Raw genomic sequence first — 27850 nt, 5'->3', positions numbered from 1 at the left:
TTTAACTGTACGTGATTGGTTAATAGCTTGAAGCACGGAATTCAAAAGTGTTTCCGCAATCAACAAACACGGTTTAAAATAATATCTAAGTAAAATAACGATGCCTCCTTTACCAAAAGCCAAACAGGAAAATCAGCACATACAAGTTGCCGTTCGTCTCAGGTAATTCAAGGCTAGATCCATGTTAGATTAAATTATTCCTTGAAATCTCCATTTGATTTGTGGAAAAATTTATGACATTTACCAGTTCCTGTCTGACCCTTACTAAAATATAATTGGGAGGTGAGATTTTGTGGTAGGTAGACTTATGACCGATGACATCATTTTTTTCTAAATTGATAAATTGTTCAAATTACAGATAGAAATTAACTAGCTGTCTGGGAAGAGAAATGGAAAATGTCATTCCACCCAGACAAATGCCAAGTATCCTCACCATCTCCAAGAAAAGAAGCCCCATCTGCCATAACTACACTCTTCATGGTCATACTCTAGAGCACGTCACATCAGCTAAATACCTTGGATGCACCCTGAATAACAACCTAAACTGGGGCCAACATATACATAACATTTGTAACAAAGCCAACCGTACCACCAGCTTCCTGCGAAGAAACCTCAACATCGCCTCCACTTCCACCAAAGAAAGGGCCTACAAAGCTCTTGTCCGTCCCACAGTGGAGTATGGGAGCACTGTCTGGGACGAATGACAGACTATTCTCTCCCTTACCAGTTCCTCCCCCTGACGGTTCTCTCCCAAACCGTTTCCTCCCCTGACGGTTCTCTCCCAAATTTGAAATATGCAGACAGTTCTCCCCCAATTTTATTTTTATAAGTTATCATTTTAGTTTTGACTTAATCTAATAATATTTCTTAATGAAGATTATTAAAAGAATGTGTTTGATATTAACTGCAATTTATGTTTTATGTTTATCAGCTAAAAAGTGTTTGTAAATTTAACACCTTATTTCAGTATTTTAATCCTATCAACACCTTTATTGTGAGAGATATAGATCATTGGACAGTGATTGATATACACCTGTAATTATGTAAAGGTCTAGCTTGTGATTTTCATTAATTCATTTGTTAAGTACTGAATAAGGTGGAAGCAAGTAAGTTCTAGAAAATAAATAAACAACAACTTGTATGCAAACACATTCCATTCCACATTTACTTTTTTTACGAAATTGATTTAAAACATGTAGTCAATAACTTGAAACAATATATAATACCAAATAACTAATATAATATTTATTCATCAACACCTTTTTACAGCTATTTTAATCTAATCAACACCTTGATTCTTGAGTAATGAATTAATAAACACCTCAATTATCTCTGACAGCATACATGTGTGTATAGAACTCCTTTTTCATTATACTTAAAATTTATCAATCATTTTTGGCCTATATATTTCATTTTTATTTATTAAAAAAATGAATATCTTATGATTATCCTAATCAAGTAAATTATTCATTTATTATTTTCAATGACTAAACACATTAAAAAGATTACATTACATCTAATTAAAAAATCAGAATGATTAACTAACATCATCATTGATCAATTATTATTATATGTTAAAAAAAATGTTCTTCTAATTCAATTTATATCAATAAATAATAAAGTTACAAATTTATTAAACATCTAAATACTTCAATAAAAAAAAAATTCTCTAATTAATATTAATTTTTGATAATAAAACTTACTGATTTATTGTTGCTGATGATGCTAACAAAATTGAAACTTGAATTAAACATCTGAATACTTCATTAAAGTATTTTTCTCTCTAATTTATATCAATTTATAATAAACCTACCCATTTATTTAACATGTAAACACTTCAATAAAATCATGTTTTTTCTAATTTATAAATTTACCCATTGATTTATCATCTAAATACTTTAATAATAATGTGATTATAAAAATAAGAATGGGGAGGAACTGTCTTCTTATTTGCAAATGTGCAGACAGTTCTCCTCCAAAATAGGGAGAGAACCGTCAGGGAGGAAACATCAGGGAAGGAACTGGTAAGGGAGAGAATAGTCTGACTACCGTCTGGGACCCCCACCAGAAGGGAGACATACACCGTCTAGACATGGTCCAACGACGTGCTGCACAGTATGTTAAAAAAAATACCACAACAGGTCCAGCGTCACAGACATGCTTGCAGACCTTGAATGGAAATCATTACAAGAACGTCGCAAGGAGGCCAGACTGATCATGCTCTACAAAGTCATCAACAACAAGGTCGCTCTAGACAATTCACAACTCATACCCTCCAACTCCACATCTACAAGAAATTCACACAACCTATCCTACAAGATTCCATACTGCCGTACACAATAACGTCAACAATCCCTCTTAGATAATGGCTTCTATAAGCTTCTGCTTTCGGCCAAAATCTATAATTATTGTTATGTTGTTATTTACACATGTACAAATATTCTAAATAAAATATGTTTAAACCAAACCAACAATCCCTCTTCCCACGTTCTATCAAAGACTGGAACAGCCTACCTCCGGACGTAACTTCAGTCGGTACAGTTGAGTCATTCTGTACTCATCTGTCCCAACTCTATATCTTAACCACACTCTTGTCCGTTTTTAACCTGAACTGTATATATTCGTTACTATTTTTACTCTTTCTTTCTGTCTTGTGCATTAACCTGGCAGTAAACTTCAGTTAGTTGAAGGTGGCCAGTATATTGGAAGAAGAAGAAGAAAGTTGAAGAACTACTTTCTTTACCAAACAATTTTTCTAGTGTCTTTTGCCTGGTAGTCTCAATATTTCGACTGCAAGACCGACCTATTTTGGCTATATCCTGGATTAGACCCCGGGGTCTAAACCAGGAGTATATATATAAGATTCATTCCGTTTTCTTTAGTGTATTATATACAAGTTTTACACCTGAAAAATACATAGGGGTGTAATCCAGGAGATTGCCTTTTATGAATAATGAATGTATTCGTGTGAAGAAAACTATTTCATAAAATCTTCATGTTTAACGACTATTTCTCTTAATTATTTTTACACAGTCAATAAAAATGTTATAATCACATAAACTGACATATTCTCTATTCATATACTGATATAGTTTGAATATTATGGCAAGCTAACTGTTGGAAGTTTTTCACAACCTAACTTGAAGATTTTAACCCATCTATCCTTCCATGTTTGCATTTTGGGGATTACTGTGATACCATAGTAACCTCCTCTGAAATTACCCAAAAAAGCGGACATTGGAAATAGTTTAAAAAATGACATTTTAATGGGATCTTTTGAAATAATTTCTTGACAAACAGTTTTGGGAAAAGTTCACTTATTAAATAGAAGACAAATCTCATTCATTTATGATATTTATATTTGAATATTTTCCGAAAACTTTAAGTACCCTGATATCATAGAACCCTGGGCTAAGTGATCAGCCTGAGCAATAGCTCAGTGACTGCTTCAGATAAAATGTGTTGATGCTACTGCAAGCATATGAGCATTTGTTTCACTTTCAGACCAGTTGCAACAGGACACGCCCCTGCAGTATTCCATAGGATGCCAATTTTAAAAACAAACAATTTTTATTTTCAGACCTATTAACAGTTCAGAGAGAAAACAAGGGTCCTACTCTGTTGCTGATGCTAACAGTTTGAGGAAAGAAGTCACAGTGAAAGAGAGGCTTGGAGTTAATCCAACAACCAAGACATTTTCATTTGATCATGTCTTTAATCAGGACTCGAAACAACAAGATGTATATAAGACAGTTGTCAGCCCAATCATTTCGGAGGTCCTCAGTGGCTATAACTGTACTATTTTTGCGTAAGTTAGAAAGAATGGCAGCCTTTTTACATTATTTTGGGACTGAAAAGAATGAACATTGTTATATTATTATTAGAGTCAGTGTACCTGATTCCGCACACATTCCCATTTTATAATATTCATTCAGCCTTTATTTTCTTGAAGTATTTGATCTTTTTTTTTTTTCAAATAATGCCAGTACCATATAACTGATAGTCGTATAGCATAAAACAATGTTTATTGATAAGCATGGATTGGAAACATGTATTCACTTATTATACCGCTAAGATAATGTTAATTTACTTTTTGTATGTTTAGATATGGTCAGACAGGTACAGGCAAGACTTTCACTATGGAGGGAGAGAGGTCTGACGATCCTGACTTGACTTGGGAACAAGATCCACTTACAGGAATAATTCCTAGAAGTTTAGCCAATATATTTGACTCTCTTCAGGTAAATCAATTTCTCACAGTCACACAATCTTTTGTGAATTTCTTACAATATACATGTACAAGTTTGTCATCTGATGAAGTTTGATGTTATATATTTAACAGTTTAAACTAGATGTACTTTAGATTGATTTAAGTTAAATTGATATCTTGCAAAGCTTCTAAGTTGGGTAGCCAACATGTTATGAAACAGTTAGGTTCTGACATATTATCCTTAAATTATATGGTATTGTGTCCTTGAAAAGGTAAGTGCTCTGTTATCATTCTTTCCTATTATAATTTCATGTAGCTACTGCAAAAACAGTATCCCCAATTTTAACAAATTTTGTCTTGTTTACAGTCACAGGAATGCGAGTTCTCGGTCCGTGTCTCTTTCTTAGAGTTGTATAATGAAGAGTTGTTCGATCTACTCGGCTCATCAATTGATCCTTTACGTCTTAAAATCTACGAGGACTCCAGCAGAAAGGTAATGTTGTGGCAGAGAGGCAAAATATTAATTTTATCATTTTTGTTTGAATTTAGCCTAATGCCACCCCAACACTGTTGTGTTAATATGAAAACTTTTTAGTTTCAACTAATGGAAGCTATTCTCTGATGATGGATGGTATGTGTGTTATTTCAGGCCAGGCAGGCACCTGCAGTTTCTGTAAACTAGCTGGGACATCCTTGGTGAAATTTCAACCCACAAAAGCTTTAGAGTTGCTAACATTAATCACCATGCCAAATTTTATATACATAGTACAATATGTTTTTGTTGGACTGGTCATTGTTTTGACAGTTATAAAAACAGATCACTTTGAATTAACTTTATGACATGCAGGAATAAGCTTAATTTTTGATCTGGATGAATATTAAATAACAAAATATCATCTAAAGACTGCCATATTTTGTAGACAATTTGTTACTATTTAACTTTACCTTATTCCTTGTGGGGATCAGTAGTTTCTAATTGCTAGAGGAAATTGATGTTTCATTAATTCCAGGGATCAGTCATTATTCAAGGTCTAGAAGAGATAGTGGTAAAGAGTAAGGATGAAGTTTACGAGATTCTGGAGCGTGGAGCATCAAAAAGACAGACTGCTGCAACATTAATGAACGCTTTCTCAAGGTATGAAGTAATTTCATTACTATTGTCTAGCTTGTAACTTAGTACTGGGCTTTATAATGCAATGTAGTGTTTTATGGCCAATCATATTATGTTTTGTGGTTGTTTTTGGTTTTTGTTTGTAATAGGAAGGATGCTACATTTTCATAATCATAATGTCGTTTAAACCTGCATCCAAGTATAAGCTTTTAATAATGTATTGTAAAATGGCATTTTAACTAATTTAAGTCTCCTAAGTCTCAGTATTGTGTTGGATGACTTAGTTAAATTTATTATTAGAAAAACCTATTTTACCGGATGATTAATGTTGTTTTTGTTTCAGTCGTTCTCACTCAGTATTCACAGTCACCATTCATACCAAAGAGAACACAATTGATGGGGAGGAGCTGCTCAAAACAGGAAAACTTCATCTGGTATTGATGTTTTTTTCTTTAATGCCGCCCAATATAACAGGTGTCTTTGCTACCGGTAAAGAGCCAGTTTGTCTGCACATTTATTTTGAACAGGCTCTATACTGATGTTTCAATGCTCGCTTTTATGAATTTGATTTTGAATGGCTCTATCTCAAATTGAACTGTCCCCCAAATAGATTGTATGACAAGTCTAATAATAAAATTTAAGAGTGTAAGGGTTAAAAATACTCAATATCAAAATAAGCTGTTTCTGGCCCTGTATGTTGATAAGGAAATTGAATTTGCCCCTTTCTTGTTTGACCATTAATGTTGCTCAACAAACTGAAAATAGATGTTTTCTGTGTCAAATCAAATGTGTTATGTGGGTCAGGTGTAATATTACAATGTGAAATTATCAAGATCACTGGTATGTTTATGTCTGGAGATTATTACATGATTATTTCAGACTAAAAACATTTTATTATCATTATCATCTACAGGTGGATTTAGCTGGGAGTGAGAATATTGGACGTTCAGGTGCTGTAGATAAGCGGGCCAGAGAGGCAGGAAACATCAACCAGAGTCTGCTCACACTGGGTCGCGTCATAACCGCCCTTGTTGAACATGCTCCCCATATACCATACAGGTAAAACATTTATTTCTTATAACTAATGTTTTTAATCTCTGATGCATTTAGCATATGAACTTTTGATCCAAAAAGGATAATGTTTTTAACCTTAAATACTTGATCCTTCCAATGTCAGTTTGGTTTTGGAAAAGGCAGAAATTTAAATCATTTTAAAGAAAAGGAGTCCACCAAGCTCATAAGGTTAGAAGTAGTTCTACTTTACTAAGATAGGTAAGTAATACCTAATATGCTTGGTGAAGCATTACTTCCTTGCATCTTTTAACCATGATTCAAGTTATATATTCCTGACAATGGTTCAATTCTCTTCATCTATGTTGAGCAAAAACCAAATAAACTGAGGATAGGATTTAGTGTGTAAACTTGATTTAGCAACTTCATATTGTAGCATTGATTACCTTTACATGTTGTTTTTTTCAGGGAGAGTAAACTGACGAGAATATTACAGGATTCGCTTGGTGGTCGTACAAAAACCTCCATCATTGCTACCATATCTCCAGCGTCCATCAATCTTGAGGTACTTTATTCTCCTTTATTTCATTGAATTGATTTAAAGTTAAAGAATTTTTTTTTTCACAAGATGGTAATGGTTTTACTAAAAACCAAAAAGTTTATGTTGTACAATTACTTGTAAATACTGGTGTATAACTATATACATGTATAAGTGCTATATGAGTTGTAAGTGCAAAGGATTTTTTTAAATTCTGAAATTTAAGCACATTGGGGCTGATTGATGTGTTAGGGGAAATTCCTGCATTAACAAATTAAATAACAATTTTTTTTTGTAAAGTACAGTATGCTAATGAGTTTGTTTTTAAGTCCTGTAAATGTTTTTATAGCATTTTGCCTGTTAAAAGTGTTTTGGGATATTTCTGTAATGCACCTGAATTTTGCAGGAGACTCTGAGTACCCTTGATTATGCTCACAGGGCCAAGGATATCACAAATAGACCAGAAGTTAATCAGAAATTAACCAAGAAAGCTCTTATAAAGGTAATGTAGTGTTCTTCTTAAGACTTATTGTAGTGTATCATCTTGTCTCATTCACATACGTGTCCAGGTTGCATCAGTAATTAAAAGTATGCTAAGACTTAATGGAAATTAATTGACAAGTGTTTTGTTATAATATGAGCACATTTTGCTCTGAATGTCATTCTTTACATTAATTTTGTTAACCTAGGGTAAAGATACCAACTAAAATTCAAATCATATTGTTACTGATCAGATTTTGGCCAGTCCCCTTCTTCAGTAAATTGATTTGTTACTACCCAAGTTGCAAGGCATGTCTAGATAATTCTGATGACTCGAAATAATGTTTTCCCATATATACTGAAATATTACATGTTTGCAAATTTGTAGGAAAACTGAACATTTTTGGTTAATAATACATGTATATGTCAAATCCTAGTAAATATAACATGTAAACTAAAGCCATACAAAATTGATCAGAGTTTTCTGAATTAAAAACATGCCTAAAATATTTGCATGTTCCATTGCCTTTAAAAATGGTGTAACATCATTATTGTTCTAAGTTACAAGATGTTGAATTAATTGAATAATTAATTTTATCACATATTCTTGCTGCTTTTGCGTCCTTAAAAATGATATTTGCATGGCTGTGCATATATTTTAAATGTGACATGATGTCATTTGTGCTATATAAATATAGTGTAAAGTGCTAAATGTTTGCGTTATAGGCACATCAATGAAAAATTGTTCTTTTCTTTTCAATCAGTCTTTATTTTTTGTATGTGATAAATAGAATGTGAAATTTGTTTAAGTTGACTACTGAATATATTGAACTCGTTGAATAATAATAAAGTAATATTTTGCTTGCCAGAGGCTTGGCTCGCATAATATAATTTTATTCAACTTGTTCAATAAATTCAGTATTGAACTTACATTTTTATGCCCCCACAATGTGGGAGCATATAGCGTTGCACTTGTCCGTCCGTCCGTCAGTCAGTCCGTCTGTACGTCCCGAAATCTTGTGAACGCAACTCCTCTTAAACCGGATGGCAGATTTTGCTTAAACTTACAGGGATGAACAACCTTAATGTGTAGATGGTAGTAAAGGAAGGAATTTTTGCTGCGACCAAATTTAACAGAATTATAGCCCTTTGTTGATTTTTTCACTAGATTCTATGTAGAAATTTTGTGAACGCAACTCCTCTTAAACCGGATGGCAGATTTTGCTTAAACTTACAGGGATGAACAACCTTAATGTGTAGATGGTAGTAAAGGAAGGAATTTTCGCTGCGACCAAATTTTACAGAATTATGGCCCTTTGTTGATTTTTTCACTAGATACTATGTAGAAATTTTGTGAACGCAACTCCTCTTAAACCGGATGGCAGATTTTGCTTAAACTTACAGGGATGAACAACCTTAATGTGTAGATGGCAGTAAAGGAAGGAATTTTCGCTGCGACCAAATTTTACAGAATTATGGCCCTTTGTTGATTTTTTCACTATATACTATGTAGAAATTTTGTGAACGCAACTCCTCTTAAACCGGATGGCAGATTTTGCTTAAACTTACAGGGATGAACAACCTTAAGGTGTAGATGGTAGTAAAGGAAGGAATTTTCGCTGCGACCAAATTTTACAGAATTATGGCCCTTTGTTGATTTTTTCACTTTATACTATGTAGAAATTTTGTGAACGCAACTCCTCTTAAACCGGATGGCAGTTTTTGCTTAAACTTCCAGGGATTAACAACCTTAATGTGTAGATCGTAGTAAAGGAAGGATATTTTGCTGCGACCAAATTTAACAGAATTATTGCCGTTTGTTGATTTTTATTTTTCAACTTGTGGCACATGTAGTCCAAAAAATATTTGACCTAGAGTCATAAGATTGACAGAACAGTGGCGTGTGGGGGCATCAGTGTCCTATGGACACATTTCTAGTTTTAATATCCTCTGTATAAGTAGGGAATAGTACGGGTATATTTATAATAATTTGTTGTTCTAATCGTGTATTACAGGAGTACAATGATGAAATAGACAAATTGAGGCGAGACCTACAGGCCAGTAGAGAAAAAAATGGAATTTATATTGCAGAAGAAAACTACAAGTAAGAGAATTGGCAATTGGAAATAGTTCAGTATTTGGTCAAGAAATCAATAAATGTTGCTGTTACTTTTCTATTTTCAAACATAAGGCATAAATTCACTGTCATTGAATGTTGGCTGCCTTGTTATATTTTGAGATTGAAAACTGAAATTTATGGCATAATATACAAAACAATTCATCATTGCTTTGCTAAAAATTTAAACTTAAAGTGCACAAAACTTGGTAGAGATAACTCTAAGAGTGATTAATTTCAGTATTTCCCTGGAAAGATAAATTCCAGTATTTCATTGGAAATCTCTTGGTAAAGTTTAGTAACATTAAATTGTGTGTATACTTTCAGTAACATGCAGATGAAGATAACTGTACAAGATGATCAAATAGCTGAACTCAGTGATAGAATAGAAGCCATTACTACAGAGCTATCAAAAGTTTGTACTTAAATAGTTTTCATGTTAACTCCATTTCCTGCCTTTGTGGTTTTATAAGAACATTTTCTATGGGAAAAAATTGTTGAAAAGCTTTTGTTGGTACTTGATGAAGACTTTAACCTAGAGAATGCTTGAATAAAACCTAAACATTGATTGCCATCATTACATAGTCAAGCAGACTTTATACAGTCTGCCAGCTTGTTTATGGAAAGCAGTGGTTCTGCTTAAGCGCCCACTCATGCCTGAATGCACAGAGGGGTGTCTGAAGGTCTTCCTCCAAGAGTAAAGCTTGAAAGTTGCCATATGTTGGTGCAACTTAAAACACACACACATGCATTCTCAAACCATGCAGTCTGCCCAGGCACTGTACAAACTTCAAGTTGTTGTTGTTTTATCCAGACAGTTTTAGATATAAAGCGGTAAATTAAGCAGTGCAGGGGTTAAAACTTGTGTTTATGGAGTTGCATGAATAATTATTATTCCAGGTGCAAGATTTGTTCAGCGAGACACAAGAAGAGTTACAAGTGACCACAGACAAACTGACGTTGACAAAGGAGAAATTGGTGAAAACCAAAACCAATCTGCGAGAAACCAAGGTGACTTTAAGACAGACAGAACAGGATAGAAATGAACAGAAATTCCTAGTCTCAGAACACCTGAAGAATGAGAATGAACTATATGAAAATGCCCTGTCTGTAAGTATGAGCATTTTTAAGCACTAGCATAGATAATGAAAGTTTTAAAGCAGTATGCCTCTAGACTTTTGTTGAGTTTTTGAAGACTTAAAAGTTGTTACAGTGATTAAAAATGTTGTCAAGTGTACAATTTAGGTGATTTAACTTAAGGCCTATAAGGAAGTAACTATTACCATTCAAAATTTTGGAAATTTTTCTTAATGTGTTACTTACAGTTTGGCCTTGATTTTTAATATATATTTGTTAAGCTATAGATACATTTTAGTCAAAATGTTTAAAAGATTTATGTTACCCAACAAGAGGTTTGCTGCTTAAAGTCAGCGGCAAGTCTATAACTACTTAGTATAAGACTAACTATACACTTAATAAAAACTTTTGGCTTCTTTACATCAGAAGGTAATTATTGACAGCTGAAGACAAAGATTTCCATGTCTGCTCCTTATTTTATTTTATTTTTTGTCTTTAAAACCGTAGCTCCCTAAATTAGTCAGTGGCACTTTTCCGGTGCTCACTTATGCCTGGAGGCTGTAAAAAATGTCATTTTACCTTTTATTTTGACTTTAAAGTTGATGTAATTCTGTTGTTTTTTAAAGTTATTTACAACAGAGGAGCAATTACAGTGTAAAGTCAATATATTTGGAAATTTTTCTGTTTACTCTTTCAGTTGTTAAATACAGCAGAGGTGTCGACATCAGATGTTTCAGGTTTACATGAGAAGTTAGATCGTATGAAATCTGTGGAGCAACAAAACAAAGAGACGGTAAAGTTGTTTGAGGAGAGTTTTAATGAAAATGTAAGTCACATAGAGGAAGATGCTCAGTCATATAAAACACAGCAACAAGATTCACATCAAACCTGCCTCGCTAATATTGGTAAGTTTATATCCTACAAAAGATATCCAAAAACATTTTGTTATGAAATCTCAGTATTTAGCATCTCCTATACACTTGCTTGTAGAAGTGGTAATCCTTCCACTTTGTGCTTTAACACCTGTGCAGCTGAGAAACACATGGGTGGTGCATTACTAATAAGGCCATCCATAAAAAATTGTTTGTTTGTAGTGCTCCGACCGACCCATGAAAATGGCCCCGACTCTAAAAATTTTTTACACCTTCGAGGATTTTTTTTTTTTTTTTTTTTTTTTTTTTTTTTTTTTTTTGAGATCATTTTGTACCCATTCTGTTAAAAAGATCTTTCTCCAATAACTTTTCAGACAAATTTTGAACTGAGAAGTAGTAGAGTAAAAGAATTTTATTCCAAAACCAAAATAAACGCACGCTTTTCATCGATATTTTGCCTAACTTCGACCCCGAACATCGGCGATTTCACATTCGCCAGAAACCTAAAAATTTCGCAAAGGGCATAAAAATTCTCAGTTTCCAAGCCAAACATGTGAATGATTGTTCTTTTGTTAATTATTTAACATTTAATCTTATAAAAGTCGATCCCCTTTTAAAGATATTTGCTAAATTAATTGCCGATCGGATGAATCTCTTACACACTGTGTGAAGCTGTACTCCATTTTCCTATTCATTCCACTAAATGCTGCATATATATACGAACACGGTACAGTTTATGGAAATGATGCCCTCTTCAAGGCATTTTTACAAATATAAAGTTTTCGTCTGGACATATTAAACCAGACTAAAATTTGATTTATTTTTTATATAAAAGTGAAAAAAAAAAGATTGCAACCTTGCTTCAAAGATAATATACATACATCAACGAATGTTAAAATGGATTACCCTCCGTAACCATAGGCCACCACTGTATTCATATATTTTTACACAAAATAATACCAGAAAAACTTTATTGTTGACATAAATTAATTTAAATCATTTTGCCATTCATGATTGTCAGAAAATGAGGTTACACTAAAACTTGTTGAAAAAACAAGTTAATTGATAAAATTTTCGCGGGAAAATCGCTGGAAATTAATGGGTCTTTTCCCGATACTTTTAAATAAGTTATACCTGTGTTTTCTTTTTAAGAACGATAATTATTCATTAATTTTACCTTTTCCTAAAAAGTAGTTTAATAGCCATATTTTTTAATCTTTGATGCAATCATGCACTGTTTATTTTTAGCTCGACTTTTCTATGAAAAGGGGAGCTATCCTACTCGCCCCGGCGTCGGCGTCGGCGTTGGCGTCACACCTTGGTTAAGTTTTTCGTACCACCCCACTTTATTTCAGAAGTATTACAAGTATGGCTTTGAAACTTACCATACTTGTTCACCATCATAACCTCCATCTACAGACAAGAGTACATAACTCTGTCAAGGTTTTTGACAGAATTATGGCCCTTTTTAGCTCGACTTTTCTATGAAAAGGGGAGCTATCCTACTCGCCCCGGCGTCGGCGTTAGCGTTGGCGTCACACCTTGGTTAAGTTTTTCGTACCACCCCACTTTATTTCAGAAGTATTACAAGTATGGCTTTGAAACTTACCATACTTGTTCACCATCATAACCTCCATCTACAGACAAGAGTACATAACTCTGTCAAGGTTTTTGACAGAATTATGGCCCTTTTTTGACTTAGAAAGTGTATTGAGCTTGGTTAAGTTTTTTGTACCACCTCACTTTATTTCAAAACCATTGGAGGTATTGCTTTGAAACTGACCATACTTGTTTACCATCACGACCTTCATCAACAGACAAGAGGACATAACTCTGTCAAGGTTTTTGACAGAATTATGCCCCTTTTTGACTTAGAAAATACATTGAATATGGGTAAAATCCACTTATTGCCTTAACCCTTTGAGATATTGCTTTGAAACTTTTAATGCTATTTCACATCATTACCCCCATCTGTACGCAAGAGAAGGTAACTCTGTCAGGGATTTGTTTTAAAAATTAAGGCCTTTTATCGACTTAGAATCTTGGTTAAGTTTTTTGTACCAGTCAACTTTTTGACTGAACTGGTTGAGATATTAAATTGAAAGTTGGAATACTTGTTTACCATCATGGTCCCAAACATGGGCAGGAGAAGGTAATTCTGTTAAGGATTTTATTTGAATTATGGCCCTTTTTGACTTAGAAACTCAGTTAAAATTTTCATTCTTGTCCACTTGTTGACCTAACCATTTGAGATATTACTTTGGAAGTTGGAGTTCTTATGTGCCATCATGAGACCTATCTGTAAGCAAGAGAAGATAACTCTGTGAAAATGTTTCTTGATTTGTACTTAGAAATTCCTAGTTAAAGTCTTGTGTGCCCTTAACTGTCAAAGTTTTGTTTTATAGGCAAGCACTAAAAAAGTCGAGCGCGCTGTCCTTCTGACAGCTCTTGTTTGACTTAGAAAGTGTATTGAGCTTGGTTAAGTTTTTTGTACCACCTCACTTTATTTCAAAACCATTGGAGGTATTGCTTTGAAACTGACCATACTTGTTTACCATCACGACCTTCATCAACAGACAAGAGGACATAACTCTGTCAAGGTTTTTGACAGAATTATGCCCCTTTTTGACTTAGAAAATACATTGAATATGGGTAAAATCCACTTATTGCCTTAACCCTTTGAGATATTGCTTTGAAACTTTTAATGCTATTTCACATCATTACCCCCATCTGTACGCAAGAGAAGGTAACTCTGTCAAGGATTTGTTTTAAAAATTAAGGCCTTTTATCGACTTAGAATCTTGGTTAAGTTTTTAGTACCAGTCCACTTTTTGACTGAACTGTGTGAAAGAGATCCACTTGTGACCAACTGACAACATCTAAAAAAGCTTGATAAAATTTATCTATTACTTGTATTATAAGGTAACTATAATACTTTCACATACAAAGTCAAATCTATATATTATGCTGATTGTACAAAAATATACTGCTTCCTTGGCATAGATTTCTTGAAAAATTATGTTATTATGTCATTTACCAAGGTGTTCTGAGTGACGTAAAAATACCTTATTCTCTCAAAGTGGGTTTAATACTATTAAATTTATTTAAGGCTCAACTCAGTTTTTTTTTCTTTCTTACCAGCCCTCTTTTGACTTAAACATTTCAAACTTTGCTGCAGTGTTCAAGGGTATCACACAATTCAGTAAAATAATTCTTCACTAAATATCTTAATGCTCATGGCCATTGTTCACTTTAAAAATACAGAGATTCTTGTATTGCCTTTTACTGCAAAAACTTTTTTTATTGGCAAGCAATAAAAAAGTCGAGCGCGCTGTCTTACGGACAGCTCTTGTTTCTTTTGTTTTGATCTTTTTTCTCCTTTGTAATTGTCCGTACTATATTCCCTTTTAAACACCCAAATGGGTTTATTAATTGTTGCTCTCTTTAAATCAACTTTCAAAACAAACTCCAGGCTCCAGGACCTGTTTATTACACACTATACATGTATACAGCAGGTGACGTAGATTTTTCTACATACTACACTTATATGGTAAGTACACACGACTGTGTGACAGGTGTAACATACGAGTACGTAATGATCTATTATTATGCTGGCTAGTGAATGGAGTTAATTAACTGGGTTAATACGATTAAGTGGCAAGGTAATCTAAATTTTCAAGTGTACCCCTAAAATTTAACAAAAAACAAACAAACAAAAAAGAAAAAAACAAACAAACAATAACAAAAAAATCAAAGCTTAAAACTTTTGCTATTAGTCATTTAATTTCAAATAATTATATTCTAACCAGATTAATATTATTTGCAGGATAATTCCTTTTATTCAATAGTAATGAGAAATGGATTTGCTACACCCCTCCCTTCTTTGTGCATTTAGAATCTGACAAGTCAGGACCAGTAAATGAAATCTTAGGTGGTCATCAAAAAAGGTGGTAATCATTGATTTTACAAACAAAACACCTATACTTGCAGTGTAAATTGCATTTTCAAATAACACTGAAATACTGGTATTGAGACTAATTCTGTTCTATTTTCTCAAAGGGCTAGATCTGTCAAGTAATCGTATTGTATATATTTTTCTCAGACCACTTGTTTTATTAAAGATATTTTCACCTTTTTCCAGACATTGTTAATGTCAGTAAATAAGGAACAAGTTCAATTATTTTGTTTAAAGATGAAATAGATGTAAAATAAACAACAACAAAAGTGTTACATTGTATGTCTGTTATCATTTGAAATATTAAACAAAGAAAATATCAACAGAAATACATTTGCCTACATATTTTAATTTGTCTAAATACAATGCACAGTATATCATGGGAGACTATATACTGTGTATTGCTCTACTCAGTATGCTCCAATTTTGTAACAATTTAAAAAAAAAAAAAAAAAAATCCCCTACCTACCTACCCACCTCTCGAACATAGGGTCGGAGCACTACAAACAAACAATTTTTTAAGGATGGCCTAAACACTGATAATTTTTCTTCTGTTCTTGGCTTTGAAAAACTTTGGCTTACTTTTCTTGGCAGCAAATGTTTTGTTTGTTTGGTTTTTTATGTCGATTTTTACACTTTTGGTCATATCACTGTAACTTGTTCACCTAACTGGCATTCTAAGGTAACCAACGAGTAACCACAAATTTCTCCACAAGTGACTGACTACATGTCCCACATGTTTTCTTAATCAGCATTGAGAGTCAAAGGACCATTAGGCTCTATGTTCATTAAATTTCACCTCATCTTAGGATCAAACCAGCAACCCCTTGATTACAAAACTGATGCTCTCCCTATTTCAAGCAGCGGTATCATTGTTGTGTGATGAAGTGTTGTCTAATTTCAGCAAAGAAAGTGGAAAGAAGCAAGGAGTTTACAGATAATGCTACAACGTTTCTGAGGGAGTTTCAGACTTTAGTATTGGATCAGTTGAATGTATTATCACAGCATCATAAACAACAGGCAGAAGAGAACACTTCCTGGGTGAAAAATGTCAACAGTGCAGCATCTTCCTTGCAGGTAATGTTTCAAAAGAATATATCATTTCCTGCTATTTTATTTTAAATGGTTGTAAACGCAATAACAAACAGTTGATTAAAGCTGGCATATAATTACATATATGCTTATGTTAATTAGTGGTCATCAAAAATAAGTTGAGCGCATGGGCATCAGAGGTCTTACTCCACCAGGAAAGCTGGAATGTTGCCATATGACCTTTTCAGTTTTTGATGAAACTAAGTATACAAATGTGCCTGAAATAATGCATGGAAGGGCACCCGATGTCTTCCTCCACCAGTAAAGTAGGAACGTCACGATATGACCTATACTGTGTCGCTGTGACTTAAAACCCAAAACAAAAAAAATAGTATACAAATGTCTTTTTTATAGTCTGTTTGCAGTCCCTTACAGTTTCAATGTCAAAGCAACACAAGTCTGTAATATGTATGTTTTTTCTATGATAACTCAGTTTTCTTTTCAATTACATTGTATATAATAAAGATGACAGTTACTTGCAGGAAATGCCACTTGTTCCTTATACTAGCAAGAAGTAAAGTATACTCAGCCTAGAATGTACATTTAATAATGGTATGTTTATATAGGATGAGACATTGAAGAAGATAGAAGAGACAAAATCTATTGTAGAGACAGGAATCAGCAGCTTGTTACAACAGATGGCAAATATAAGTTCTTCAATGCCAGAAATGAAACAGCTACTTGACCAACAGGTATTGTACTTGTGCCATTCTCTCCTTTTTATAACTACCTACATCAAGTAAAAGGGTAAAAGGTTATTTCATTTTTCTCAACAATTGTGAAGAAAAAATACCTAATTGGTTGTCTTAGTTTTGGGAGAGGGTTGCCCCGTTGCTTCACTTCAGTGTTGTTATATTTTCTGGTCCTTCGGGATCATTGATGCCAGCACTATAAAGTGTTGAGAATTGAGTACCGCTCAAGCCGGTGCTAGGGGGCTTGAGGGATGTTGCACTTATTCATTATCCCTCATGTACAGACTCAATCAAACCGAGTCTGCAATTCTTATGTCATTTTGTTGTGATTAATGCTTCCGAGGGATCACTTTGTTTCCAGATTATTGTTTTCAACTTTAGAAAGATAAAAAGCAGTCAGTTGATTCTTAATTTGTTTTGCTGACCAGAATAGAAACTACTTCTTTGATAACAGATATATGACAATATAAAGTACATACTAATTAATTACCTATATCTAAACTACATACATGTATAATAATTTAGCATGTTTATTTTTTTTCAAGAGAGCGGAGCAAAATACCATTTTAGGAACCGTGTCTGACGAGTGCTCCGATGGTCTCAAAGATTTAGGTGATACGTGTGAAAGTTACGTAGCAGAACAGAAAGTCAGCGTAGATGAATTACAGAGTGAAGTAACAAGTCTGAAGGATGACTGCTGCTCTAAACATCAGGTAAACCTACTGAATACACTTTTGATATTCTAACATAAAAAATTCATGCTAGAATCATTGAAGTGATATTATGCTGATATTTTCATTGTCAAGTTGAGCTGAATTAACTATATATTTCAGAGGATTTTTAAAATGTTATAACGGTAAATGACCATAACTTGATATTGAAAAATGTTTAGGATAAAATATAAATCTGCCTTATATATAAAAAGAATGGCCCACTCTTTTAAGCTCGACTTTTTGCAGATTAATCGGGCTAATGCAGTCACCCATTTGTCGGCGTCCCTGTGGTTAAATTTTTTGGTGTAAGCAAGTTTCTCCATAACTACTGAAGGGAATAGATTGAAACTTCACACACTTGTTCTCTGTGATTATCTAATATGATTGGCACAAGTCCCATAACTCTGTTTGCTTTTTTGCATAATAATGCCCCTTTTTCAACTTAGAAATCCTTGGTTAAGTTTTTGCGTGTAAGCTGGTTTCTCCATAACTACTGAAGGGAATGGATTCAAACTTCACATACTTGGTCTCTGTGATTATCTTACATGATTGGCAAAAGTCCCATAACTCTGATTTGCTTTTTTTGCATAATTATGCCTCTTTTTGGCTTAAAAATTCTTGGTAAGGTTTTTGTTTGTAAGCTGGTATCTCCATAACTACTGAAGGGTTTGTGCCTTTTTGGGACAATTTTATGCATTCATAATAATAAAGCAGTGATTTACTTGATAAAAAATCTTAACAACAAGCCTTTGTACCTTTTCGGACAATTTTATTTATTCATATAGGTAAGCATTATTGTACTCAATGAAACACTCTTGTGACAACTTTTTCGAATAGTCGAGCATTGCTGTCCTCCGACAGTTCTTGTTAATAAATGAAATGCTTTAGGTAAATTCTGATAAATATTCATAGAAATTTCTGTGGGCGAAATGAGTGATTAACCGTTTGTGCGAAAAAAAATATAAAAATTTAAAGGAATTATAGGAAAATTTAAACTTATTATGGTTTTCACCTGTTTACTCACTAGATAACCTTGGATAGGCATAATGTCACTTAAATACAGTAGAACTTCTATGAGTCGAACTTCGATAAGTCGATTTTTTCGATGTGTCGAAGTAAAATGAAAGTCCCGATTTTTTCCCTTATATATTCTTTATAAAAACCTATTTATGAGTCAAACTTTTATGTGTCGAAGTTTTTCGTGGTCCGTATAGAATAAATCTAGTACAATTTACCATAAATAAGTCGAAGTCCTTCAATTATATTGACACCTTCGATCTCGAGACGTTTTTCACACCTTTTCTGGATGCAAAGACGATTTCCGATCAACTTTAGTGACGTGACAGGTGTTTATTACACAGCCAAGTGTTCAAACATCCTTTTTATGCGTTTAAATATGTGAAAAAATGCATAAATCATTACTATTTTAATTGCCGTAGCGATATTTGAAAGAACATGTAAACAGAAAGAACTACTTTCATGACCCGGTGTCGCGTGATAATCACACGCGAAATAATTATTATAAGCTGATTTAGTTATTGCCCTTTGGTATTGTTATGCCTTTTGTGCTTCATTGTATACGTTAACAGATAGTTCAAATCATTAGCCGTGAAAAGTTATTTAACATGTCATATATATCTTTGTATAATGTAAAATATCAGATTAATTGAATGAAAGAAAAACATGAAATAGGTTACGTTATAGATCTTATAATTAGGGCTTGTCACAGGTTGAAATTTTGTCATGAATTCAGACCGATTTATTAGTCGAAGTCCCGATGTGTCGAAGTTTTTACGCAAGTCCATCCAACTTCGACTTACGGAAGTTCTACTGTATTATAAAAATGTTCATATAAACATCTCATTATATGGTCATCATTCACCTTTTATATCCTAACAATCTTGGCTACAGCTTTGTCCTGTGTTCAGTTGAAAAAAAATTTTGTATGACAGTCATTACTTATTTGTCAGGGTCCCTGTTGTAGAATTTATGGGCAGAGAAACTCTGTATATGTAAAAATATGTGGTACATACATGTTTCTGTTAGGTCAGTAGAAACATTGAAACAATTCTCCATCATTTCAGAAAGTCAATTTTGATTTTTATCATAGTGTAGATTGAAATGTTGTTGTTTGTATATACAGGAAATGGAGACAATTGCAGCCAGATTGATTGAACTGATGGGAGAGAGTAAACAAATATGTCTACAAATGGAAAATTGTGTAAGTAAATATATTCTGTAAGACTATATAACTCTATGCAAATTAATGTTGATTAACATAAACCATAACTGAACTCCAGTATTTATTTAACTAAAATTATTCCCCTTTGTTGACATAGAATAACTTCTCAATGGCCCTTGTTTTACAGTCAAGCATCAAGAATAGTCGAGCATGCTGTCCAGCTTAAAGCTCTTGTTTCTTTAACATGTAGTCATTGAATTTGGGGTCTGCTCTATGCATTTCATTGCTGTACATAATTTAGTGATATTAGTTAATTCATTAACACCCAGAACAGTAAAAATTTAAGAAACTTAATCTGGAAGTTTTTATATTTTACAGACTGCAAAGAAGACAGCAGACATTAAAACAATGGCGGAATCAATGAACAACACCACCAGTGTGAAGAGAGAACAGATTCTTACCAACAACGAAAGAAATCTGAAAGAATTTTACAGTGTTAGAGATAACCATCACAATATTTTACAGGGAGAAATGAACAATGTAAGTGCCTTGTCTGTCTTTTTAATAAAACTATGGAAACATATAAATTTGCTAGTGATGCATTGGATAAAAAGAACGTTTAGTTGGCAGTTCTCCTGTTTTCATCCTAGTAGAAAAGACTGTTTACTTTAGGTAATAGTTTTATGAGGCCAGGTCCAGCAAAATCTCATGTTGATTTACCGCAATAACTGTATAATTTGAAGCATTCTTTACTCTTCTGTATGATATTTTATGAAATAAATTCTGATTTTTCTTTATTTGTTCATACAGCTTTGGGACAAGCTAGGTAATACAGACAATTAATTTTGTCGCATATTTAAGGATTTCCAGTCTTTTTTATTATTTTTCAGGTAGAGGAGGTATCACAGAGAATGCAGGAACAATGTGGCCATCTTAAACAGTCATTTATGTCCTGTACATCAGATAGTACTGAGATAGTTGGCAGGTACAGTGAGAAAACATCTGCCAGTACAACACAACATATTACAGATATCAACACAGGGCTCAATACTCACTACAAACATACTGATGTAAGAGTTAATACTAAGATAATATTTGTTGATTGGGTTAATTATGCTGGTAGAGTTAATTGTTGGACCATGGTCCAATCATTATGGTATACTGCATGAGACAGACTTTTAAAGAGAACTCAAATCACTAAATCAGTAGTGGTCAAGGTGTTTACCTCTCATCCCAGGTATAAAGAGATTTGAGCCCTACTGGGGTCTCTGTTTGCAATCCGGTTTCTTCATATAACACCAGGCCCAATGTTATAAAATCTTTTTCTGAGATCACGCTCAGGATTTTCAATGATCAATTCACATTCTGTACTTGTTTCTGACAAATCAAATACTAGAGATCTGAGATTGGGATTAGAATATTTCTTTGTAATCTCAGCCCCAGTACTAGTTAACTTGAACAAATAAAAAAAAATTTACAAGATGATTAAAGTGCTTAATTTTTTTTTCCAGCCGGTTTTTAGTTGTTTTTTTGGTTGGAAATAATAAGTTGTCAACATATAAAGTTTTTCATTTGAACTGTTATAGGATTTACAATCAGTGTGTCAGTCACAGTGGGACAGACTGGTAGACTCGGTAGACAAAAACAGTGCCTGTGTTGCCAATGAGGTAGAAACTGAGAGGTCATCCACAGAGGAAAGGTTAAGTGCCACATCAAGTTACATAGAGAAACAGCTCAATAGATTGCAGGAACATAAACAGAAAATGGAACGCTATATTAAAGAGGAGATGAGTGAATGTGTGCCAACAGGTATGTAAACATTTATAACTACTATAATAACAGACCTATACTCTCATTATAGAGTGTCTATCCAGCTTACTCTTTAGACAGCTGGTTCTCTGATGCCCATTCATGCCTGAAATAATGCCGAATGGGAATCCGAGGTCTTCCTCCAATACTAAAGCTGGAAAGTCACCAAATGACTTTTACAGTAAGGGTGTGGCTTAAATTCATAATATAAAATAGTATCGGGTGCAATCAGACCAGACTGTTTAAGTGTGTTTACAATTTTAATATTCAATATTTCAAGATAAATATCAATAAAAGTAGATAGATATTGTCCAATTCAAAACAGGATATGTCAATTTTCAATTACTCAGTTTCAACACAATAAGAAGTTATTCAGCTGACATATATTGAATTTTTGCTGGTCAGATCGTTTAAATGGCTTTCATTAAATCACTAGAAGTCTGTATAGGTGTTTTTACATTTTAATAATAAATTTTACATCTTAATGAATAATATATGGTCCCATGAAATGTGAGCCTCTGTATGTATGGGTAGATGGTGTGCACCCCTCAAATGCTATATTAGGATAATGGGTTTTGAATATGGAACAGTCCATTCCAAGTTTAAGAGATTTCATTATAAAAATACAAAACCATGTGCTACCAATAGTATAGAGCCTTTTCAATACTGGTGACAAAGGTTAATTACTTTGGGTTCCAGCAGTTTAATGGTAAATATTGACACTTGATAAAACTAAATGTTATAATGTTATGTTAGAGCTGTCATTAATTCAGTGCAAAGCATAATGACGATATACTGCAGTATATTGGATGACAAATATCAGCGATACACCAATATCTTGAGACATACTCCTAATTTCTTGAATATAATACTTTTTCATACCTGTTTAAATGATTTTAGTAAAGTAAATGTTCTGTTCATGCAAATATGTTGTGTACAGTTTCGAAATGACCTTTGCATGATTTTTTTCTGACTATATTTTGTCATCACTGCTATGAAATGTGTCCATTATGAAACAACAGATTAGTGTTAGACATGGCCACCTGCTTTTGTATATGTTTTTGGTGAATTTTCATAATTTATCGACAATTAAATAATTAAAACAATAGTTTGATTTTTTTCAAATGTGTTTGGGTTATTGATAGACAGAAAAATATTGAATACACATCGATTGTTCTAGTATTGAGCCAGTATGACAAGGTTTGTCTGCATGATAATCTAGTTCGAGCACCCAGGTCACGTACAAACGTATAATAGGTAACCAGGACATTTACATTGGTAGATAGATTCAGTGTTACATATTGAATAGAAAAGTCGACTCTAATGATTGATCATCAGGTATTTACATTTTAGATCACTGAATAACATGATTTAAAACTATAATGATATAATATTTTATGGTCGCATGAAATGTGAGCCTTGTATGTTATGGTGTGTAGGCGTGCACCTGCCTCAAATGCTATGATTAGGATAATGAGCTTTTGAACTTCATGGAACATGTCCATTTCAAGTTTAAAGGGATTTCAATTATAAATTCAATCAAGAACTCATGTTGCATGAACCGAAAGAACTTAAAATATCCTTTTAAAAACTCAGGTAGAGCAAGTATTTGATAAACTTTGGGTTCCAGCAGTTTAATGGTAAATATTGACACTTGATAAAACTAATGTTATGTTAGACCTGTCAGTAATTCAGTACAAAGCATAATGACTATATACTGCAGTATATCGGATGACAAATATCAGCGATACACCAATATCTTGATATATACTCCTAATTTCTTGTATATAATACTTTTTCATACCTGTTTAAATGATTTTAGTAAACTTAATGTTCTGTTCATGCAAATATGTTCTTTCCAGTTTCAAAATGGCCTTTGCATGATTTTTTTCTGACTATATTTTGTCATCACTGCTATGAAATGTGTCCATTATGAAACAACAGATTAGTGTTAGACATGGCCACCTGCTTTTGTATATGTTTTTGGTGAATTTTCATAATTTATCGACAATTAAATAATTAAACAAAATAGTTGATTTTTTTCAAATGTGTTTGGGTTATTGATAGACAGAAAAATATCAATGATACATCGATATCGTCTCTATCGATGACAGCTCTAGTATATGTACAAGGTATTTAGTTCCTGCAATGAATATATATTCCTATGTTGACAGGAGCTACACCACAACGCCAGCAGTTTGTGATCAAACGTAACTTAAAGAGAACCAGCGAACATTTTACATTGCTAGATAGATTCAGGTGTGATAACATGATTGATATAGAAGAAGAGCTCGACTCTGACATAGAATTGGACTCACAAAATCAGGTAAACTTTCAAACATAAAATTTCAGAACTCACTGGCAAATACACATGATTTAAAACTATATGATTTACTATATCTTTGTTATTTTGGTGATGGGGTGGAGGAAGGTTGTTTTGTTTTGTTAGCTCACTGTCACAAAAGTGACAGGGTGAGCTTTTGTGATCGCATTTTTCTTTCGGGCGATCGTCCGTGTCATGCGTTTGTGGTTCCTGATCGAAATTTTGCTTTAAATGAATCTTCTCTTTTATGAACCACTAAGCCAATTTCATCTAAACTTCACAGGAATGTCCCTTTGGTGGTCACCTTTAAAAATTGTTCAAAGAATTTAATTCCATGCAGAACTCTGGTTGCCATGGCAACCGAAAGAAAAAACTTAAAATATCTTCTTTAAAAAAACCCAAAGAGCTAGAGCTAAGATATTTGGCATGAAACATGTTTTAATGGGTGTCTACCAAGTTTGTTCAAATATAAGCCTTAGGGTCAAAATTGGCCCCGCCCCGGGGGTCATTGATTTTCCTTATATGTGTATAGTAAAAACTTAAAAAAAAATCTTTTAAAAAACCCAATGAGCTAGAGCTTAGATGTTTAGCATGAAACATTTTCTTATGGGTGTCTACCAAGTTTGTTCAAATAAAAGCCCTTGGGTTAAAATTGGCCCTGCGGTGGGGGGGGGGGAGGGAATCATTGTTTTTCATTATATGTGTCTAGTAAAAAGTGGATGTTGATTATTGTATAAAGTTAAAATCTGTCTGACAACTTGCTGGTGGTTTTGGCTACAATTACATTGTTAAAGCTGATACATAATAAAATACTGTTATAATTGGTACTCCTTTTTTTGTACTTAAACTAAAGTTGATTTTACACAAAGGTACTGTACATATAAAATAGTAAACTGTGCCTGCCATGGACACTTGTGTGACATCTGAACCTGTTCTGTACTGGACACATAGGTAGAATCAGTTAGCGCCAGTAGACTAAGAGTAATATCTATATTGTAGGTAAAGATAGTAATAGACAAGACAGAGGATGGTAATGTGATACCTGATGACAAAAGTGACGGAATAAATGACGACAAAAGTGACAGAATAAATGATGACAAAAGTGATGCCGGCAGCGTGAAATCTTCAACATCTGGAGTGTCAGGATTGTCAAGTGTCAGCGCCGCAAGCAAGGTATGTCACAATAAAATGTTATGAAGTCAGCAGTTTTACGATTTGTTTTTGTTAGAGATAAAAGAAAACTTTGTTCAGTACTGATTCATGCTAGTATAACAGAAATAATTTGTAAAGATACTAAAAGAAATTAAAAAAGTAGTATTTTATGTTTACTCATAGCAAACACAAATTATTCTATGAGGTATACTGCAGATTCCGTAATACTCTTTGCCAATCATTTGTTAGTGTATATGGTTTATAAGACTGCTTTGCAATTGTTGATTGTATTCTTTTTATTTCCAGGTATCCGAATATAAGGAGAATGACAGGCAAGGACGCCCTCTAGGATGTAAAAAGTCCAAAAAGAACTTTAATAATGTGACCCCACGAGGTAGAACACGTTTGCCTCTCAGACAAAACAACTCAACAGACAATTAATTTCACAAAAACAATAGCGTTGTTAGGATTTTGGTTAATAGCATCATATAGTTCATTGTCAAGAATCCTCTAGGATTATCCGTTCTTAAAAACTCGTTATTGAGCCTTAAAGTTTTTACTCATGAAAGTTTTTACACAAGAAATTAATGTCATTGCTGAAATGAGATGAAACGTCAGTCTTATAATGTGGTATTCAGGTAATGTGTCATTATCAATGATGAACAATGAATGTAACTAAATGATTGTTATACAAGGATACCGCCTCCGTGGTCGAGGTGTTAGAGTCGATGACTTCTAATCTAGTTACCTCTCTGGCGTGGGTTCGATCCCCGGGAGATGCTTTGGTAGTTTAGCGCGGAGGAAGGTAGTCTAGTACTGGTGTAACTCTCCAGGAACGATGGTTAGGAAACTACCCACCTATATGACTGAAATACTGTTGGAAAAAGGCGTAAAATGAAACAAACAAACAAACAAACAAAAGTTATACAAGGATGAATGTATGTTTGTTACATTAATTGTGTTCATATTAAGTGCTGTGTGAATAATTGGATTTGTTTTATAACATCTTTGTATGAGGGTGAGAGAAACCAAGGTTGCAAATGTTGGGGGCGGATGTGGGTTTGGGGCCTTAAACATAATTTTTTAAAGGAATTTTGTCTACATTTTGTGTACATGGAAAATGTTAATGATTTTTGCTCCATAAATAATTTTGTTTTTTTATTCTCTTGTATATAACTAATTTAAGTTGTATTTTTGTCCCTTTTTAAACAATCTTTTAAATGCTAGTAAAGGCAATGACTTATATCTTTGCCACCAGTTAAGATCCGTGCCGACTTTTCAGGCTTAATACACTTTCCTGTTTAAACTTGGCTTTATTATACAGAAATCCCTTTTCTGAACAATGGATAGTTTTGATTCAGGGCATTGATATAAATTAAGGTAGGGTAAAGTAAATATTTGTTGATGTCTTTGACAGAGCACTTTCTCATACCGGTGCAGGCTGTGCAAATCATTAAAAATGATACTGCAAGGCATTTTATACAAAATAAATAATGCACTTAATGTTTACATTACATTATGAGTGTGTCAATATAGAAAGTAGCTTCTTGTAGCTTCATTACTAAATTTATCAAACTCATTGCATAAAATTTTATTATACTCACCAGAGGCTCAAATGATCTTGTTCAAAAATTTCAGTTATGATTGTATACTTGTTCAATACTCTCTATAATTATATTGCTGTAATTTTTAGTGGTATATTATTTTAATAATAATTGATGAATAAAAACTGTAGACTTCATTGTAACAAGAAAATATTATTGTTTGTGTATGCTAAAGTATATGGTATAATAAAATTTACTGTAGGTATAAATCAGTGCAATCTATGTAAAAAGTAAAGTAATTTTTAATATAACAATTGCTGTAAAATTGTTAACAACTTTACAAATTTTCTTATTTCTCTTTTTTATTTTGCCTTTGTCTTACAGAGGAGATTAGACGCGATATTCAAATAAAGCCTTGTGCAAAATTGTTGAAACCATTCAGTGTGACTGATTGAAAATCTGTGTTTGATAATTTTTTTAGATAATAGATAATTATATTTCATTGTTTCCTCCCTGTCTTTTTATATGTATTTCTTTATACTTAATACTGTTGTTTCTTGTATACATTCTTCTGTGTATGTGTCCCTGTCTTTTAACCGTTTCATATAAATATTATATTATTTGTCAGTCACTATTTGTCTTTGTTTGCCTCACATAGGAAATGAATGCATAATATATGAGAGTTTTACTTTTTGTATTTTCCCAATTTTATGGATGGTAGTGTTAATGAAAAAAATATTTATTATATTACACAGGCATTGTTAATTTGAAATTTTTTTGCCAGGTATTCCAATGGAAAGCTTGGGTAATAAGATTATTGAATGTTAGCTGGTGGGTACAGACTGAGCAAGAATAATTGCTATGTGCATAGTCTTCTACATTTCTCAAAGGATTTCCAGGGAATATTTTTACAGAATTATTACTTGTACCCTGGATTTAAGATTTTGCAGAATTATGGCAGAAAATCTGGCTT

The 27850-nt window shown here is 33.2% G+C and overlaps 1 protein-coding gene across 1 annotated transcript; it reads left to right on the top strand.

The window, feature by feature from the left end:
- The first annotated feature begins 24 nt into the window (after window positions 1-24).
- Window positions 25-27557, top strand: LOC132726097 (kinesin-like protein KIF11). The gene is made up of 23 exons (XM_060711365.1): window positions 25-162; window positions 3581-3808; window positions 4106-4241; window positions 4578-4703; window positions 5221-5345; window positions 5665-5755; window positions 6235-6380; window positions 6801-6897; window positions 7277-7372; window positions 9366-9454; window positions 9794-9881; window positions 10367-10576; window positions 11241-11448; window positions 16275-16447; window positions 17029-17154; window positions 17700-17867; window positions 20011-20088; window positions 20428-20589; window positions 20940-21119; window positions 21636-21858; window positions 24033-24184; window positions 25181-25354; window positions 25640-27557. The coding sequence occupies exons 1-23, from the start codon at window positions 101-103 to the stop codon at window positions 25772-25774; spliced, it is 3273 nt and encodes a 1090-aa protein (XP_060567348.1). The 5' UTR covers window positions 25-100; the 3' UTR covers window positions 25775-27557.
- Window positions 27558-27850: the final 293 nt, after the last annotated feature.

The sequence above is a fragment of the Ruditapes philippinarum genome, unplaced genomic scaffold, assembly GCF_026571515.1.
Source record: "Ruditapes philippinarum isolate M1 unplaced genomic scaffold, ASM2657151v2 ctg2592_1_1_1_1, whole genome shotgun sequence".
Classification (NCBI taxonomy): Eukaryota; Metazoa; Mollusca; class Bivalvia; order Venerida; family Veneridae; genus Ruditapes; species Ruditapes philippinarum.
This window is presented reverse-complemented; position numbering and strand designations above follow the sequence as displayed.